Raw genomic sequence first — 19,282 nt, forward strand, 5'->3', positions numbered from 1 at the left:
TCCTCTTAATCGTTTTTTTTTTCCCCCCAAAGATATCAGGGTTTCATAGGACCCAGCCTCGAGCATGGATCATTAGGTGAGGGTAAATAAATCGTTAGGTGAGGGTAAATAAATCGTTAGGTGAGGGTAAATAAATCCCTGCACACCAGGAGCTGGGTGAGGGCAGGGGAGTCGTGCAGTGCAGTGAACATCTCCAGGCACAGAGGCTCTGGGGTGGGGAGCAGATGTGAAACCTTGGGATGTGCTGCAGCTGAGATGGAAAACGTGCTTGTAAATGCCTGTAAAATCAGCTCCTTGCTCGTTCCTGGCCCTGTCCTTTGCCAAGTCCAACGGGATCCCAGCTGCTGGAGATGCCACAGCCCTGCAGCTGCTTTGAAAACCCAAGGAGCTGATTTACTGTCCTGTCTCCCTTCACCAACCTCCTCCAGGATCATCCCCGTGCCAATTACAACCACAGAGATGTTGCTGCCACACTCCTGCTGTGTTCAGAAAGTATTCCAACTGTTCTGCTGCCATAAGGAAATATTTACTCTGATGAAGGGGTTCTGATGACAAACATATGTGATCTCTTTGATTCCTGCATGTTTCAAGATTGTTTCTTCAAGTTCAGGAACAGAGTTTAAAGACCATGATAGAGAATTCTCCTTCCCTGTATTTACTGAGTATCAGAGCAGCTGCCAAGAGCTCCCAGGGGGTGATGCTGCCTTCGAAGGACTGGAAATTTGCCCTCTTTGCAGTTTCCCCAACTCTGGGGCAGAATTTTCCCTCCTGGCTGAAGATCTGTGAAGGTGAGGACAGCAGGAGCTGCTGAGTGAGCTGTGGGCTGGGACACAGGAGCTTGATCCCCACCTGGGAACAGCAACTTCAGGCTCTTCACTGAAAAGAAATGCGAGAAAAGGGAAAATGCAGTGAGAGTGGGGACTGAAGTCGTCCAGCCTGAGAGCAGCAGGGCTCTGCTCCTCTCCCTGCCCGGGGCACGCTGCTGCCATGTGGAGCAGGGGATGCTGAGGCCAGCCCGGAGCTGTGCAGGGCACGTGGAACCCAGGAGGTGTTGCTCAAGAGATGCCTTTTCTGAGCTGGCCAATAAAAACAGAGGGAGCAGTAAAACAGCAGGTTTTGTTCTGGTTTATCCTGCGGCTGGGGATGCCTGTGAACGTTTCTCTGATAAACTGTGGAGTTGTAGTGGATGATTAACCGGGCTCTGGGCTCTGAAGCCGTCCCACAACAGAGGAGAGCCAGCAGCACGGGGGCAGCTCCTGCCTGGAGGGGAGAGGAGCTGCAGGGCTCTGGAGGACACAGCCACAGGCCCAGCTCTGGAGGATGAGCCCCGGGGGCTGCGGGGCTGCCTGAGCCAGCTGGGCCCTGCAAGGTAGGAGAGGGAGCAGCACTTTGGGGCAGATCTGAGCACTTTGCAGGGGCTTGGCGGGGTTCAGCTGCAGTGCTGTGGCTCAGGACAGGCCCCCTGTGCTCCCTGATGCCACAATTGATGGGCAGCACCTCTGGCTGTGCCCCCACAGCTGCCCAGGAGCTGCAGCTCCATGGACTCTGCTTGTCCCATGTGCCTGGATATGGGGGGAAATTGGCTCATGGTACCAGCTCTGGGGAAAGTCTGAGCCTGTTTGCCCCTCTCATTGGCACCACCTCTGTCTGAGGCAGCATCTGGTGGAAGAAATCTGTCACTGGTGACAGAGCTGGGAGAAAATGGAATTGCAGCCAAGGGAGAGTCAGGCAGGGGAAGGGGATGATCAACCACAGCCTTACCCTGGCTGACAGAGCCTGGCAGTGCTTGGAAGTGTTTGGGAGAGTCACAGGAGGGGTTTCTCTGTGCAGGGCAGTCCTGTGCCCCCTGGGAGAAGCTGTGCCCAGCATCTGTGACCCACAGAGCAGCATGAAAGGAGGGAAGCAGGACAGCTCCGAGGGCACCCGGGGTGCCAGGGGGGTGAGTATGGTGCCTGCCTGCCTCCAGGGACACACAGGGCAGGCCCTGGGCACCTGGGGGGACCTGTGAAGAGAGGAAAGGATGATCTTTTGGGCTGAGAGGTTGCTGTTCTTGAGCCAGTTTGTGTCTGTCTGTCTGTCTGCAGCAGTGTTGCACTGAGCGATTGTCTGCAGCTCTCCCACCCCATAACTTGTGTGGGACTTTTCCTCCTGTGGGAATTTTCCCTTCTGTGGGACTTTCCCCTTCTGAGCGTGAATTTTCTTTCCTATTTTCCAATCAGTTTTAGGCTGCAGGTGCTTCTGGACGGGGCTGCCTTTCCCAGCAGTGTCTGGGGAGTCTTGCACAAAGCCCTGCTGGGGAATGCCAGAGGTTTTCTTGGAAGTGCTGGATGTCAATAATTTACACCAGTGGCTCTGGTGAGCTCCTGGGGTTCGGTTAATGAGAGCAAGGCAGCTGCTTTTCTTCACCAATGAGAGAATGTCAGCAGCCTCCTCCCAGAAAAGGACCTGGAAGCCTGAGCTTCCTTCCAGGCTGAGACAGATTTGAATTTTGATCTCCTGTAACACCTTAAACTCTGCAGGTCCCTGGAGCTGAGCTGCCAGGGATGCTGAGGAACAGAAAGAAGCAGCAGCAGCTCTTTGGACAAATGTTCAATTAGGGAAGTGACAGAGAACTCGTGTGGGACCTGGGCTGAGTGCTGGGACAAAAAACCCTCGCAGCCATTAAGGCCATTAAGGCTGGTGAGGGTGGCAGCAAACGAGATTAAAATGAAAAATGCCTTTATTGATGTAGCAGCAGTGAAACGCATTAGTGAGCTATAAAACCCAGCCAAACAAAACCCCAACAGCCCAGCTCTGTCAACACAGCCCGGGGGCTGAACTGCAGCTAAACTGCTGGGAAAAGAGAATTGCTCTGGTTGTTTGTGAGCCTGGGGAATGTGTGCCCACAACGGGCGCTGATCCTGCTCCAGATGGCAATTCCCCCCCTCTGTCCCAGTGCAAAGTGCAGCTCCTGTCCCCCTCAGCCAAGCCCTGGGTGTTGCCTGGCTGAGTTCTGATTGGCTTCATTGGCAAGCAGTGAGATCCATAAATAGCTCTATCCCAAAATGCAGGGGAAGAAAAAACGAACAGGAAAGGGATTTGGTCGCTTAATGCAAAAATCACTTCTTTTTAAAGCTTTCCTGTGCCAATATCCTGTGTTATTGCACTGCCCAATTTGCACATTGGGAAAGAATAATTGCATACAACCTTTTTCCCTGCAGGGTGGTGTTTTAAGAATGGTAACTTGAAAAAAAAAATTAATCATCTAAATGATTCATCAATACCAGCAAAGCAGAGTGAATTGCTCTAATGACTGTGGGCATAGCAAGCAGAACAAAATGAGTTGTAATGGAAACAACCCATTGGGCTTTCAGATGCAGCAAAATGAAGGGGAAAACACAGAAAGCAAGACTTTGTGTATTTCTTTGTTTTTCCTGAATGTTATTAATGCCTAAGAGGCAGACCCGCTCCCAAGGTGGTGTTGATGGTATTTTTCTCTCCCTCTGCAGAAAATGACCCTTCCCCTGGCCCTGGTGGCTCTGATTTCTGCCTTTGGCTCTTCCTTCCAGTACGGCTACAACGTGTCTGTGATCAACTCCCCTGCCCCGGTGAGTGGGGTGAGGGCAGAGCCAGGCAGGGCTGGGGTTATGGCAATTAAATTCATTATTTCTGGGCGTTTCTGGGGGGGCTTGTCCTCTCTCTGTGCCTGGGACACAGCTCTGGGAACCAGGCACATCCTGAAGGGCAGGACAGCCTGCAGGAACACAGGCTCTTCATCTTCCTCCTCCCCAGGCTCCTCCATCCTCCTCCTCCTCCTCCTCCCCAGGCTTTTCATCCTCCTCCTCCTCCTCCACCCCAGGCTCCTCCATCCCTCCCTTGCATTCATTTCCCAGCCCAGCCATCCCATTTTTGCTCAGGACAGTTGTTTTATGGCCGAGTTTTATGGCAGAGCTTTATGGCTCTGAGCTGTTGTTATCTAACCCTTGCAGCACAGGAATTGTGCCCCTGTGCCAAATCTGCTTTGTGCTTCCTTCCAGTACATGCAGGACTTCTACAACAGAACCTACCTGGAGAGGACAGGGGTGCCCATGGACAGGGGCTTCCAGACCCTGCTCTGGTCTCTCACTGTGTCCATGTTCCCTCTGGGTGGCCTCTTTGGGTCCCTGCTGGTGTGGCCCATGGTCAATAACTGTGGCAGGTGGGTGAGAGCCCTGCCCTCCCTTGGGAGCAGATAACATTGAGCTCATGGGGACCCCACCTTGCCCAGCCCTTCAGCTGCCTGGAATTCCCTCCCACACCTTGGGGCTGAAGCAGGTGGGATGAGGGAGGGCAGCTGGGCCCAGCCCCAAGGGTTGTGTCCCCAGTGGGAAGGGATTTATGGGGTTCTGGTATGGGCTGGGCACTGAGCCACTGGGGAAAGAAAGTCCTGGGGTCTCAGATCAGGCCCAGGTTCTGCTGCTCAGGTTTCCTCAGAAACTTCACTTTGTTCTGGGAGCCTTCATTGCCTGCAGGGAAAATGTGGCAATTGCCATTTCCTCCTTGATCAGTGTTTGGCATGATGATTAATTTGAGTTTGGACAGAGGGGATCTTTCTGCAACTTAGCAAAGCCCAGCTGAATCTCCTGTTCTGCTTTTCCTTTGCAGAAAGGGCACTTTGCTGATAAACAACCTCTTTTCCATCGCTGCTGCAATCCTCATGGGAACCTCAGAGCTGGCAAAAACCTTTGAAGTAATCATCCTTTCCCGTGTTCTCATGGGAATATTTGCTGGTAAGTGGATGGTAAAGGGAGAGCAATAAATATTTCCTTGGCTGTGTAAAGGTGCTTTATTCTCCCAGCAGGTGCTCTCACACTTTGGAATCTGCACGACAAGGCTGTGCTTGAGCCTGGTGCAGAACTACTGAAGATCTTTGGGAGATAATGGCCCTGGGACTGGGATTGAAGCTGCAGGGAGGGGATGTGTGTCTGTAAATGCAGCAATAAACATCTGCTGGGCACTGCAGCTCAAAGCCTCAGAGAATCATCTGTTTTCCCAGACAACTTGAAGCAGATAGTCTGCTTCTTTCCTTTTTAACATAACCAGAATAATCCATCAAAAGCATTGCCAGATCCAATAATCCAGTGCTGGAACTGACTGTTCTTCCTGCAGCAGAAATGTTAAAAGGGAGAGCAAAAGGCTCAGAGCCACTGGATCTCTGCAGAGGGAGAGGAAGCCAAGGATATCTGTGTGTTCCTGCTGTGAGTGGCTGTGTTGGAGCTCAGGAACAGAACAGAACCATGCTGGGTACCCCGAGCTCAGCCAGGGCTGTAAGGGTCCTAAGAGCATTTAGGCTCAATTAATTGGCTTTGGGCTGGTGAGACTGGCACACTCCATGGTTTGTTAATGAGCTGGGCTAGCTTGTAAAAACAAATTTCCTGCCTTAGCTGGCCAATTGCTGCATGTACACATCATGTTGCTTTCCTGAGCCAGTTTCTTGTTTTCCATTTTTTGTAACCCAATGGTTTTACCTTGGCTTTTGACTCCCTTAAACCTGGCAGCTGCCCTCAGCACTGGAGCTTGGGATAAATGCTAAGGGTCTTGTTAAATGTGATCCCTCCCTGCAGTTATTTATAACCCAAGCAAATCCAGCCTGGCTGCCCTGGCTTGTCCTTCTCAGGCTGGCCTGGCCTGAACTGGGGCTGCTGTGCCTGGGGAGGAGCTGGGAGGATGCAGGGCTGGCACCCCCTGGCACTGGTGGCTCTGGGTTCTGTGCCTTTTAGGCCTTTCAGCTTTCAAATATCAGCCTGGCCACCTTTGGCTCCTGAAGCCTGGGGGCTCTAGAAATGTCAGATAAAGAGTTGCCTGTGGTCATTTGATTCCAGGAGCTTGGGAGCTGCCAGGATTGACAGCACAGGAGCTGGCAGCTCGCTGGGGTCACTGTGGGCAGCCCTAGAATGTTCCTAAAAATAGCCTGTGTCCCTGCTGCCCTTATTAGAGCATAAATACCCATTCCAGCAAGCCACCTGCAAGACATCACAGGCCAGCAAAGCCCCCAGCACAGCCTCACCAAGCAGGGAAGTTCTAAAAGCCAACACAAAGTCATTTCCTTCCACTTTCACATCAGCACGTTTGGATCCTGATTTCTCTTCTTGGTTTAGAGGAAGCAAAAAGTTCCTCTCTTGTATTTGGGGTTAGTTTCCAAACCTGGAGCAGCACAGTTTTTCTTTGTGTGTCTTGTGCTGTTCCTGGCAGAGCCTGCTGGGGAAAGCTGCATTCAGGGGGATGAACACTCAAAGCAAGACACCCCCAAATCATCTGCTGGCTCTGCAGGCAAGGCAGACTCCAGCTAATCCTGGCAGACTCCAAAGGTGCTTTGCTGCCCAGAGCTGATAACCCAGACACTCAAGGCAGAAGGGTTTGGCTGTGAAGTTTCTGTGCACCCTGTGGTTCATCAGGAATCTCTTTTGTTGCCCATGGGCTTGCTGAAGGCTGAGCTGCACGTCTAACACTGCTCTCTTAACTTTCTAGGGCTGGCTTCCAACGTGGTTCCCATGTTCCTTGGAGAAATGTCCCCCAAAAACCTGAGAGGAGCTGTTGGGGTGGTGCCACAGCTCTTCATCACCATCGGCATCCTCGCAGCGCAGATCCTGGGGCTCCACAGCATCCTTGGGAATGCTGAAGGTAAAGCTGTGGCCCAGGGCCTGCCCAGGGCTGCCCAGGGGGAGGATTTCCCTCAGCTGACCCAGTGCTGTGGCCTTGCTGCAGGGTGGCCTGTGCTGCTGGGGCTCACTGGGATCCCGTCCCTGCTGCAGCTCCTGACACTGCCCTTCTTCCCCGAGAGCCCCAGGCACCTGCTCATCCAAAAGGGCACCGAGGAGCAGGCACGGCGAGGTACGGCCCCATCCTGCCCCTCCTGCCACGGCAGGGAGCTGGGAGGGGGTGGCTCTGGCTGTGGGACAGGCTGGCAGCAGCTCGAGGGTGGGAAATTCTCCACGCTGTGCTCCTGAACTCTCAGGACACTGCTCCTTTCCCTGGGTGTGGGGATGCCCCGGTGCCCACCACGGCTGCCAGGGCCACCCCCTGCTCTGTGCTGCTCTGCAGCAGGAGCAGCTCTGCAGTCCTGGGGCTCCCAGCTCCCTGTGCTCTCCCCACCAGCTCTGCAGAGGCTGAGGGGCCGGCAGGACGTGGACGATGAGATTCAGGAGATGTACCAGGAGAACCTCTCAGAGAAGGAGGAGGGGCAGTTCTCTGTGCTCAGCCTCTTCACCTTCAGGGGCCTCAGGTGGCAGCTCATCTCCATCATCGTCATGATGGCAGGGCAGCAGCTCTCGGGGGTCAACGGGGTGAGTGGGGGAGCCTGGGGGCACAAACAGGGGCTGGGGGCACAAACAGGGGCTGGGGCACAAACAGGGGCTGGGGGCACAAACAGGGGCTGGGGGCACAAACAAGGGCTGGAACCTCAGAGTGGGGCTGGGGGCACAAACAGGGGCTGGAAGCTCAGAGGGGCTGGGGGCACAAACAGGGGCTGGAAGCTCAGAGGGGCTGGGGCAGTGCTGGCACAGGGCACACACCTGGGGGTGCCCCCTCACCCAGGACATGCCCAGTGTCACACAGGGCTGGGTCAGGCCTGGCCAGTTCCAAACCCAAGGTGCAGGGTCAGTGCCCTGTTAATGATCCCTGGAGTGTTTCTAGAGCAAAGTGCTTGTGCCCAGATCCCAGCCAGTGTCTCCAGAGATGGGCAGATTCCATCCTGGCGCTTCTGTGCACCGGTGCCAGGGTTTAAAGCAGCCCAGGGGGAATCCCCATGGGCCATGGAGTAACTGGGCTGTGGTTCTGCTGCAGGTTTTCTACTATGCAGACAGGATCTTCGAGTCAGCAGGGGTGCACAGCAGCAGCATCCAGTATGTCACTGTGTCAATAGGTGCCATCAACGTGGTCATGACTCTGCTGGCTGTAAGTTTGTGCTGGGGCTCTCTGAGCTCTCCCCTGGCCCTGTTTAAATTAGGTTGTGCTGGTGGAATCCTGCAGTCGCAGAATGGTTTGGGTTGGAAGGGACCTTAGAGGTCATCTCATCCCACAAACCTTCCACTAGAGTGTTATTTGCACACTCTGGGAGGTGTTTTCCATGACAGATGCCCTGTGGTGCCCCTTGGACAAAAACATCTGCAGCAATTGCTGAGCCCCTGGTGTCTGCCCCTCTCTCCTCTCCTGGCTCTTCCAGGTTTTCATCGTGGAATCCCTGGGGAGGAGGATCCTTCTCCTGGCTGGCTTCGTGCTGTGCTCTGCCTCCTGTGCACTCCTAACTCTGGCCCTCAACCTCCAGGTATGCATGAAAGGCTCAGCTGGTCCCTCCCATGGTTTCTGGACTTTCCAGGCCATTGGAATATTTTGGGGATGCTTCCACACCCTGGGAGGAGGGGACAGCATGAAAGTCTCTGTGCTTGCATGTGTGCCTTAAAGAAAGGCTGTGATGCTGCTTGCCTGGATGCTCCCCAGGATGTTCCCTGTTCCTGCTGCAGCAGGGTCCCTGTGGCAGCAAGGGTGAGAGCCAGGCTGTGCCCTCTGTGCCTGATTGTGGCACTGAGGGGTGACACTGCCCTGGAATGCCCTCAGATCTCACTGTGAGCAGTGCCCTGGATGTGCAGGTGAGGTTCAGACACCCCTAACCTGTGCTTCAATCCTCCCAGAGCACGGTGTCCTGGATGTCCTACCTCAGCATAGTCTGTGTCATTGCCTACATCATTGGACATGCCATCGGACCCAGTAAGTGCCCACAGCCTCCCCCAGGAGCTGGGGAAAGCCAGGTGCTGTCTTCATTTTCCAACCAAAACCTTTGTGGAGCTCATCCAGGGAGGCTGAATTTCATCTCTGTGTGGCCATGCCCTGTGCAAGCCATTTAGTTGCCCTGTTTTTTCCTTTAAATTGCACTGTGTCCTGGATGTCCTACCTCACCATACCTCACCCCTTGTTTGATTTGCTGATAGCTGAAACCACTGTCTGCCGCTGAGATGAGCAGTCTAATCAGGAATTCAGGGGAGGGGGGATTGCTCTGGGGTTTGCTCAGCTGCAGCTGCCCTGCAGGTCCCATTCCTGCTGTGATGATCACGGAGATGTTCCTGCAGTCCTCCCGGCCCGCGGCGTTCATGGTGGGGGGCTCTGTGCACTGGCTCAGCAACTTCACCGTGGGGCTGCTCTTCCTCTACATGGAGGTAAGAACCCAGCCCAGGGCAGGACTTGGGCCTCTTCACGCCTGTGTTCTTGCAGAGAGGCTCTGAGGAGAGTGAATGCATTTGCTGGTTCCCAAATCCCCTGTGTGGGATGTGTCATGGGCAGGAGAATGATGTTTCTCAGCATTTTCTCATCACACCTGCCTGTTGCACAGGCTTTAAAAGAAAGCAGTTTGATTGCCAGGTCTCATCCTGAGCTCAGGAGCTTGGAAAAGATGGCAAATTCCCCATTTTCCACTGCAGGATGTGCCTTGAAGGGACAATTTTAGGTTCTGCAGTCTGGATGTCCAGTTAAAGTGCCCCCAGCAGCAGTGACCATAAACTGCTGCAGTCCCTGACTTTACCCTGGGCAGAGGCAGCTGCTGAGTTTTGTTTGAGTTACAGAGCAGGCTCTCAGCCTCCTTTCCCAGAAGTTTCCAATGAAGCCCTGGTGCTGGTTTGAGAAGCCAGAATCTAAAACCTCCCCAGCTTTGAGTGGTTCAGGTTAAAACACGAGCACCTCACCGTGGCAGCATTTCCACAGGCAGGGCAGGCACAGCAGGGCCTGAGCAGGTATTCCCAGCTGGAATGTTCCCTGAGCCCTGCTCTCTCCTGTCACTGCCCTAGGCTGGGCTGGGGCCCTACAGCTTCCTCATCTTCTGTGCCATCTGCATCACCACCGTGCTTTACATCTTCTTCATCGTTCCTGAGACCAAGAATAAAACCTTCATGGAAATCAACAGGATCATGGCCAAGAGGAACAGAGTGGAGGTTCAGGAAAGCAAAGAGCTTAAAGATTCCTACCCCCTGAGCAGGCAGGAAGAGAAGAAGTCGCTCTCCAGCAGTGAGATGTGACCCAGCTGTGTTTGGCCTGACAGGATCTGTTCAGCAGGAAAACAAATCCAGGGATTCCTCCTTTGATGCTGATCTGACAATCACAGAACTGTTAAAGCTGGAAAAGACATTTAACATCAAATCCAACTGCAAACCTAATGCTGCCAAGTCCTCCTCTTGTTCCAAGCAAAGGAAATGTCCTCAGCCAGCTCAGCCTGTGAGCAAGGAGCTGATGAGTGTCCCTGGTGTGCTGGTGGCACATGCAGGGGACACGAGCCAGCCCTTGGGCTGGTGTGGGGCAGTCGTGTGCAAGGAGTGTGCAAGCTCCTCTGAGGAACTGTCACTTGTGTGTTTGAGGGCCCAGCAAGGGAAATTCAATTCCATTTGGTATGTCAGTGTGCTGCCCTCTGTTTTGACAAAAGCAGAATTGTTGAGCAGCTCGGCATGGATCTTGTGTAGTAGATGGAGAATCCTTCACGTGATTTACTTTAACCTTAGCAAATCAGTTTATATCTACAATATAAATGTGCTCAAGTTTGTGATATACGAGTGTTGAAAAAGGAGCTGTTTCTATGCTCTGTCCCTACATCCACTACAGAAAAGAAGGCAAAGTTGTGCCACAGGCCAAGGCACAGGCATTGCACAGGACCTGTCCTAGGAGCTGCCACATCTGCTCTCCTGTGGGACACAACTGCAAGGGAAGGGGTGGTGAGTTGGTGGTGACAAACAGAAGGAGAGACAAGCAGGGAGGATGGTGAGAAACTGAGACTGGGCGAGGGATGGGAGAGAAATTTTATTTGATAGGGACAAACACAGGGCACAGAGAGCAGCTCTTTGGCATGAAAAAAATCTGTGTATGGGGATCTAAATCACCCCCCTGGAGAGATGTAACAACCCAGGGTGCTGGACTGTGCCAGATTCTGCAGTTCATTGCTTTTATCTCACAGATGGAGGTTTTGTTCTCTTGGAAAAACACCCTGGAGCCCCAGGAGGTGCATAGTGAGCCTACAAAGCAGGAGGAGAAGCAAGCAAACCACCTCAGTTTTTCTGAGTTTTCCCAACCAGCAGCTGGGACTCTCTGGATGCCTCGAGCCAGGGCTGTGCTCACTGGCAGCTGCTGTCAGGCTGCAGCAGCACCCCCCCGAGGAGGGCCATGGGCGTTTGTCCCCAGGCTATGACGTCCCCCGTGGGCTGCCCCGCTTTGCACAGCGCCAGCGCCCGAACCTCCGTGGCACTGAGCACTCTGCTCCACAGGTTCACCTGGCTCATCCAGCCTGCAAACCCGTTGGAGAACGTGCCCAGCAGAGCGTCCCTGGCCTTGCCAAGGAGCAGCGTGCCCCCAGCCCGGCTCACGTAGCCCTTCTGGAAGCTCCTGGCCTTGCCAGCTGCCCCGTTGAGCCAGAGCGTGGCCGCTCCCTCTGCGGACGCCCAGCTCACGCAGTGGTGCAGCCAGCCCTGGGCCCCGTGCTGCAGGGGGAAGCTGAGGAAGTGCCCTCCGAGCCAGAGCCCCAGCTCTGAGCCCACGGTCACCTGCAGCTCGTGCTCGCTCTCCCCAGTGGAGTAGGACAGGACGGTCTGGCTGCCCAGGGGCTGGGCTCTGCTCCAGAAGCACAGCGTGAAGGCTTGCAGGGACACGGCACGGAGGGGATGCACCTCCACAAAGCTCTCAATGTTTTCCACAGGGAAGTAGAAAGCTGGAAAGGTGCTGGATTCTGTACCTGAAATAACCCAAAAGCCAGCAGTTACATTTCCTGTAAACAAGCCCAAATTCTGGAGGATGGCACCCACAGAGCTGGCAGGGCTGTGCAGTCTGAGTTCCCAGTTATGCCGTGGGTTGTGCCAGCAGGGAAGGGCTTTGGAATGATGAAAAGCTGAGCTGAGCTCCCCTATACAAATGTTTGGGCAAATCATGGTTTTCCCTCCTTCCTCCTCTTTTCTCATGTTGTATAAAATAGTGGTGATGGTTATTTATCCTGGGGGAACTGAGCTGAGCATTTTTACTGTTTGTAAGAATGTGCTGCCATGGGGCAGGAGAGAGCTGCAGCTGCTGTGGGAGTAGCTGGCTTAGGGCTGGCCTTGATGATGGTGAAGGATTTCCATCAGTAGGCCCAGATATGGCACAGAATTCTACCTGTGTGTGCCAGTACCAAACCTGTCAATGGTTTGGGCCACCAAGCTCAGCAGGGTTCTTCATCCTCAGAAGGTGAGCTGGACTCAGCCTGGGTTCCTTACCTGTGTGGCTCAGTCCATTCAGCAACTCTCTCTTCATGTCCTGGAGCTGCATCTGGATTTGGTCCAGCCTGAGGGTGAATTCCTCTGGATCACACTGTGCTGGAGCAATCAGACAGCTGAACTTACAGAGGGCTGGCACCTGCACAAGCTACATTTTCTAACTGGAGCAAAAGCTGTGCTTCAAACTGCAGCTCCTTTCCTCGGTGTGGCTGCTCTGCCAGAGCTGTTCCCACACCCTCCACGCACCAGACACACCTGAGCTGAGGGTCCTGACGTGGTGCCAGGTGGCACCAGCTGCCCTGGAGCTGTGACACTCAAAGGGCAGGGCTGGCACACACCTTACACAAGGGGAGGCACAGGGACACCTCTGCCCTCCCAGACAGGGGACTCCAGCCCGTCCAGCCACAGGGACTGGCAGTGCCACACCCTCCCCAGGGCTGTGTGTCCCCCCCCCGTGTCCCCTGGCCCTACCCTGGCCCCGCTGGGCTCGGAAGGAGGCCTCCACCACGCGGCCCCGCAGCGGCTGCGCGTGCCGGTAATCGTTGCGCAGGGTGCGGTTGTGCCAGTCCAGCAGGGTGTTCTCCAGGAGCTGCACCTGCCACGGGGATGGGGACAGGGCACGGGGACAGGGCATGTCACCCAGGGCACAGTGGCACGGGGACATCCCTCAGGGCATGGGGACAGAACACAGGGATAGGGACAAACACAGGGCACAGAGAACATCCCTCGGGGAATGGGGACAGAACACAGGGACAGGGCACAGTGACAGGGGACATCACACAGGGCATGGGGACATCACTCAGGGCACAATAACACAGGGACAAACACAGGGCACAGTGGCACAGAGAACATCCCTCAGGGCATGGGGACAGAACACAGGGACAGGGCACAGTGACAGGGGACATCACACAGGGCATGGGGACATCACTCAGGTCACAATGACACAGGGACAAACACAGGGCACAGTGGCATGGGGACATCACTCAGGGCATGGGGACATCACATGGGGCACAGGGACAACAGCTGTGCCCAGAGCTGCAGTGCAGAATGGGACAGGGACATCACACAGGGCATGGGGACATGACAGAGGGCACAGGGACAGCAGCTGTGCACACCCTGCAGCTGGGGGTTGCACTGGGGATCAGACAGGAATCTCAGGGTCTCTTGCTGAGCAGCAGCTGGGGAAGGAACAGGACTGAGGGCCCTTATCAGCTAATTCATGATAAGGCCTGGGGGAGTTCTGAGCTCCTGCCTGATGATAGCAGGGATGGAGATTTTGCTGCTATTCTGTACTTTTCTCACAAGTGCCCTCCAGCCTTCCCCTGCCAAAAAGAGTGTTTCTTTTTCAAAGAGAGCACACTGTGATCCCCCACTACTGTGATCTCAGTTTTATCTTTTTCTTCTCCTGGAAGAAAATGTTTCTGATGCTTCTTTATTATTTATTAACTTTAAAGCATTACTTTCAGTGTGAGTCTAGACACAGAAAAACCCTGAAATACCTTCTAAAATCTGCCAATTATTCTGTCATTATTTTAATGTTATGAATGGCTCTTTTTTGGTGGGGTTTTTTTGGCTTAGTTTTTTTTTTCAGGGGGACTCTCTTGCAGTAGTTTTTGCCTTGTTAATTCTCACTGGTCTGTTCCTTTTTTATAGTGCTTCAGGGTGGCTGAGCTTAGCTGAGCAGGGAGTTTTGCTATCAGTCACCAGACCTTGGCCCTGCTGCCATGCAGAATGCCAGGCACCTGTAACTCCAGGAACCCACCCCAAATCCCTGTGGTGGGAGAGGTGCCCTAAGAGCTCTCTGCTCCCTGGAGGGCAGCAAGGGAACACTCAGAGGGAGGAGCAGCTGGTGAGGGGCAGCACTGACCTGAGTGTGGGACAGCACAATGGGGGAGTGGAAGATGCTCCAGATGACGCTCTCGGAGCACGGGGGGGTGGTCAGGGAGCCCTGGTACCTGTAGAAGTGGGAGAGGTTTTCTGGCAGCATGGCTTGGATGTCCAGGGAGCTGAGAGTTGTGGACTGACCTCCAAAGGAAGCAGAGATGGTATCAGCAGTTAATGGGGAAGGGCTCTTGGAGCTGGGGCTGGCAAACCCCTCTGCCCAGAGCACTGGCCCATCAGGCCCTGGGTGGAACAGGGAGAGGCACGAGAGGCCCTTTCTGGGTCTGTGCTCTGTCAGTCAGACATGTCTGGGTGCTGGGCAGTGCTCTCAGTGCTCTGCCAGTGCCTGGGGTGCTCCAGGAGGCATCAGGGGCTGTGCAGGCTGCAGGAAGCTGACACTTGGTGCTGCCCAGACCTCCAGGAGTGCATTTATTGCAGCCCTGAGCACCCTCCCCACAGCCCTGGGCTGGAGCTGTGCAGGGCTGAGGATGCTCTGCCAGCACAGCAGCAGGAAAGGGTCAGTTCCCAGAGGCAGAGTGTACACACAGGCTGGAGCATACCAGGCACAGAGGAAGGCACTGCCAGGTCTTACCTGCAAACCTGATCCTTGCCAGTTTGGAAATGAATTCGCTGTAGTAGGTGTTCTCAAAGTGCCCATCCTAAACACAGCACAGACACTTGATCAAAAGGTGTGACCTGCCTGTCCTTCTCACTGCTGGGCACTTGGGGGGAGACAAAGAGAACAAACACCACCACAGGTCTGCTGATGGGCTGGACAATGGTCAGCTTTGTACAGCTTGGGCAGGACAGTGAACAGCATTCTTTTTTACTACTTTAAAATCCACACTGAATCAAGTGTTCCCACTGGCAAAGCAGAGCAAGGCTTGGAGGCACAGCAGGGAAACCCCACCTCATATTCATATATATATATATATACAATACTACTTATGGGGCAGTTTTGTGGGGCTCCCAAGGGCTATTGGCTGGTGTTGTGTGAAGCCCAGATGGCACAGGGGAAGCAGCACAGCCCCTCCAGAGGTGCCAGACCCCATCTCCTGGGACAGCTGTACAAACCTCGTGTCTGAGGGTGGAGGTTTTAGCCCAGCCTGTACCTACCGTGTACAGGAAGGCCAGCACAGCCAGCCCCTGGGGCTTGTCCTTGGCTTCTTCAAAGCTGGAGTAGTTGGCAGAGTTGTAGTGGACAATGTGCAGCTGCCAGGAAAGAGATGGGGTCATTCAGAAGAAGTGATGAGTGGCTCCTGTGTTTAGAGGGAGAGTCACCACCCCAGTTTGTGCTGTTTGTGTCTCACAGCAGGCCAAAGGCACCTCTGGATTAACAGGTTTGTGGGGACAGTGGGGGAACACCTCTGAAGGACATGAGTGCTCCTGCCATGGCTTTTCTTGGAGTTTTCTGTGCCAGCACCATCAGACTCAGCCCTCCCATTGCCCTGCTTTCTGCTTTCCCCTTTCCCTCCCTGCAGGCCCTGTGGGGTGCAGCCATCCCCCCCATTTCCCTGCTTTCCCCTTTCCCTCCCTGCAGACTCTATGGGGTGCATCCATCCCCCCCATTTCCCTGCTTTCCCCTTTCCCTCCCTGCAGGCCCTGTGGGGTGCATCTATACCCCCCATTTCCCTGCTTTCCCCTTTCCCTCCCTGCAGGCTCTATGGGGTGCATCCACCCTCCCCATTGCCCTGCTTTCCCCTGCAGGCTCTATGGGGTGCAGCCACCCTCCCCATTGCCCTGCTTTCCTCTGGGGTGCAGCCCCCTTTCCCAGTGAGCCCCAGAGCCCTGAGCCCCACGAACCTCAGCGAAGTAGCGCATGCCATCGATGGTGTGCTCCGAGCCACTGCTCTCCAGGTCCAGCCCTCCCCAGTGCAGGTGCATCTGGACAGCTGTGTACACACCTGGGAGCCCTCTGGAGATGTTCATGGTGGGTGGCAAATCGATCTGAACTGAAGAATGACAGGGTTGGAGGCAGCAGGGGGGGCAGCCTTGCCATCCCTGTGGTGGCACCTCCTGGAAGGAGCAGGCACCGTCACTGTCCCGGTGTGGGAGGGAAAACAGTGACATTTAAAACTTTGTGTGCTTAAAACCTTTCCTGGGCTCAGGCTGGTGCAGGCACAAGCAGGACTGGGCGTCCCCAGCTGTGCCTGCAGACCCTTTCTCCCCCAGGCATTAATGAAAGCTTCAATGCTCAGCTCACCCCGCTCAGCACATCTGGCACAGGTCTGTTAACCACTTCCTTTCCAAGGCAGAAAAGGGGAATAGGAATCACCACAGGCAGTGGCCTCATGTGTTATCACAATTCCCAGTGAGGCTCAGCCATTCTGGGAATGCCCTGCAGGTTTGAAAAGGCTGTGTCATTGCTGAAGGATTTGTGGAGACAAATCTCTTTTCTTCTCCTTGCCAAGGAGAAGTCACAAACCCTTTGTCTTCCTGCTAATTCCCTGCCAGAAATCATAGATTATGTTAATATATCTAGGAGTGGAAGTGGAGAATTGCCTCATCTAAATGGAAGCCCCCAGCATGTTATAAAAACTAGCAACTATCCTTGCAAAATGCAGCACAACATATTATTAATTAGTCATAGTTTGTGTTTCTGAGGAGTTTCTTTTGTTTGTGAACTGTTTATAGACAGACAAGACGAAAGCATGTTTCCTTTTAATATCCCAAAGGCTCTAGAGTGGGAGGGATAACATAATCTACCTTTTTCATAAGTTCCCTGCTGACTGCTTCCATAATGAGGGTTATTTACTTCAAGCACCTCACCAGGGTTTCCACTTTCTACAAAACACAGCCAGGGAATTGTGCTGTGAGTTTGTAACAAGCTTAAGGCTCCTCTAAGATATTCCAGGCAAAGATTTGCTGCAAGCACAAGGTAGGGAGCAGCCTGGTTTGCTTCTGCTTTTCTCCCACGTGGAGTGTGAGTGCGAGTGTGAGTGCGAGTGTGAGTGCGAGTGTGAGTGTGAGTGCTCTGCCCTGGCTCTGCCAGGCGGTGGAGAATCAGCTGGGCTGAGCAGGGTGAGTGCAGCTGAGCCTGCCCCAGCACTGCAGCTCTGCAGCTTGGCCTCTGGCCATCCCTGCCTGCAGGGACAGCAGCACAGCCACCCCTGCCTGCCCAGCCCTGGCCATCCCTGCCTGCCCAGCACAGCCATCCCTGCCTGCCCAGCACAGCCATCCCTGCCTGCCCAGCCCTGGCCATCCCTGCCTGCCCAGCCCTGGCCCTGGAGGCTGAGGTAATGGGGGCACTCTGGAGTTCCCAGTTAAATCTGCTCCTGGAGGAGGATGCACACATGGATGACATCTCAATTTTGCTTGTCCAGCTGGAGGACCGACCCTCTTTAAAACAAAAAGAAGGTGGAAATGCAAAAGGCTTTGTTAGCCCCAGGCTGTCTGTGGGAGCACTCACACCACAGCAAACGGGCATTTTCAGGTGGGATTCAGCCTGGTGCTAGCACACCTACAGAAAAAATGAACCTGGTTTCCTGGGTGAGACATTTGGGGTTTGGCTCTGAGAGCCTGTAAGGAGAGTCCTGCTGATAAATCCCTCTCCTGCCCCTTTCAGATCTGCTGAGTGCTTCCCCTGAGAGATTCTGCTGCCCTGTCCCATCTCACTGAAGCCAGTAGAAAAGCCCAGCCTGACTCACAGGAGCTGTGAATAGCACAGTTCGTTTGTCTTTGTGCTTTAGGAAACTGCCCCGCATCAGAAAAGCATTGTTGGGAAGTTAACAAAAGAACGGACAAATACACACATGCAGTCAAAAAAGCTAAACCTGCAAGAATTAATGTCTAGGCAGGCAGGGCAGTAGTGCTGACAGAGAGCTCCGGGCTGAACGCTGAGTTGGTGTGGCCACACAAAAGGAGTTTCAGTTTTCAGGGACACAATCGCAGCAGCCTTCCTCTGCTGGCACTTTGTCCCTCAGCGCTCCCCTGCCTGCCCTCACACCGGGTTTCTCTCTCTTTGTTGCAGGCAGGAAGAAAGAGCTGCTGTGCAGGACTCGGGAGCTGACAGCTTTATGTTCCCATCACCTTCCCGAAGCACTCATCCTCTCTGCCCTGCAGCCATTAGAAAATTCTCTCATTGCTCATCTGTAGTCCAAAGGCGTTATCCCAACAGCACCAGCTGATGAATTATTTAGGCAATGAATTACAGATTGCAGCAGGGGGATCTGGGATCTCCTAAATTATAAGCATTGCCCTGAAACTGGGTAGCCAAAGGCTGGGTTTTTAACATGTGCTGTGCTTCAGTTTCCTTTCCTGAGCCCCAAAATACCAATCCTCTGGTGAGGGAGGGATCCTCCTCTGTCTTGTACTTAGGGTGACCTACATCCAACCAAACCTGGGATGCACAGGTTCCATTCCTGTCACTTCTGATTCATGCACAGGCCAAAGGATGCATTTTTCTGAATGCAGAAGAGTCGGTGTGCCCCAAATACCACTCACTGCTGCACACCTGTTGTCTTGCAGCACAGTAAAGGAGAGGAGCAATCTGGAATTCTCCAGCTGCATTTTATTCCCTTTTCATGTGCAACAGAGAAAATACCTTGCAGAAACCTATCTGCCTTTTATTTGCCTGATTTATTTATGTATTTTTGGAGAGCTTTCCTGCCTGACTGAGGAAAGCAGCAAACCTAAGGGAGCAGAATGAAGTGAGATGGCAAAGTAAGGTGAGTTCAAAACAAGGGCATCGTCTGGGAATGTATTTCCAAGCTGAAACAAAAGATCCGTTCCTGCAGCGCCCCAGCCTTACCAGAATGGCCATTGTTGGTCATCCTGAGCTGCCCCTGCAGGGGCTCCTCGTAGCCACCGAGCTCCAGCTGCAGCAGGGGGTTGTACCTCACCTTCCTCCTCTGGATGTCAATGGGGGACTGCTGCTTGCCAGCACAGTCTGGGAAGTGCTGTGCCCAGTGCTCCTCATCCAGCTCTCCTTCTCCTGCAGGGGAGGAAGGCAGGTGACAGGGATGTGACAGGGATGTGCTGCCAGTCAGCAGCCGGAGCGCTCATCTGCCAGCAGGAAATGCCAAGCTAATTATTGGAACAGCCATTACAGGTTGCTTTGCCTTCCCCAGAGTGAAAATGCACATTATTGTGTCTGCAGGACGGCTGTGCTGCAAAGTAAGAAACCTGCATTGCAGCAGAGGCTCGGTGATGGCTGGAGGCTGAACCCACAC

The 19,282-nt window shown here is 54.0% G+C and overlaps 2 protein-coding genes across 2 annotated transcripts; one reads left to right on the top strand and one right to left on the bottom strand.

The window, feature by feature from the left end:
* Nucleotides 1–1,116: 1,116 nt before the first annotated feature.
* Nucleotides 1,117–10,542, top strand: LOC139600645 (solute carrier family 2, facilitated glucose transporter member 5-like). Its single transcript, XM_071448984.1, has 13 exons — nt 1,117–1,369; nt 1,831–1,939; nt 3,489–3,587; nt 4,017–4,177; nt 4,624–4,748; nt 6,487–6,639; nt 6,724–6,849; nt 7,114–7,301; nt 7,801–7,911; nt 8,180–8,281; nt 8,646–8,721; nt 9,040–9,167; nt 9,792–10,542. Exons 2-13 carry the CDS (start codon nt 1,889–1,891, stop codon nt 10,017–10,019), a joined length of 1,548 nt encoding a protein of 515 aa, XP_071305085.1. The 5' UTR covers nt 1,117–1,369; nt 1,831–1,888; the 3' UTR covers nt 10,020–10,542.
* Nucleotides 10,543–11,085: 543 nt separating this feature from the next.
* Nucleotides 11,086–19,033, bottom strand: CA6 (carbonic anhydrase 6). The gene is made up of 8 exons (XM_071448813.1): nt 18,862–19,033; nt 15,915–16,063; nt 15,228–15,323; nt 14,704–14,770; nt 14,098–14,255; nt 12,702–12,825; nt 12,231–12,329; nt 11,086–11,716 (listed from the first exon to the last, which is right to left on the bottom strand). The coding sequence occupies exons 1-8, from the start codon at nt 18,881–18,883 to the stop codon at nt 11,103–11,105; spliced, it is 1,329 nt and encodes a 442-aa protein (XP_071304914.1). The 5' UTR covers nt 18,884–19,033; the 3' UTR covers nt 11,086–11,102.
* Between the last annotated feature and the right edge of the window lie 249 nt (nt 19,034–19,282).

The sequence above is a fragment of the Agelaius tricolor genome, unplaced genomic scaffold (assembly GCF_023055355.1).
Source record: "Agelaius tricolor isolate 1412-34295 unplaced genomic scaffold, bAgeTri1.0.p SCAF_28, whole genome shotgun sequence".
In the NCBI taxonomy this organism is placed as follows: domain Eukaryota; kingdom Metazoa; phylum Chordata; class Aves; order Passeriformes; family Icteridae; genus Agelaius; species Agelaius tricolor.

Coding starts and splice junctions, on each gene's coding strand:
- LOC139600645 (XM_071448984.1), top strand. CDS start 1,889: ATGAAAGGAGGGAAGCAGGACAGCTCCGAGGGCACCCGGGGTGCCAGG. Junction 4,178..4,623: donor ATGGTCAATAACTGTGGCAG/GTGGGTGAGAGC, acceptor TTTCCTTTGCAG/AAAGGGCACTTTGCTGATAA. Junction 8,722..9,039: donor TGGACATGCCATCGGACCCA/GTAAGTGCCCAC, acceptor GCTGCCCTGCAG/GTCCCATTCCTGCTGTGATG.
- CA6 (XM_071448813.1), bottom strand. CDS start 18,883: ATGACCAACAATGGCCATTCTG. Junction 15,324..15,914: donor GCATGCGCTACTTCGCTGAG/GTTCGTGGGGCT, acceptor CTTTCCTGGCAG/CTGCACATTGTCCACTACAA. Junction 14,771..15,227: donor TGCTGGCCTTCCTGTACACG/GTAGGTACAGGC, acceptor TGCTGTGTTTAG/GATGGGCACTTTGAGAACAC.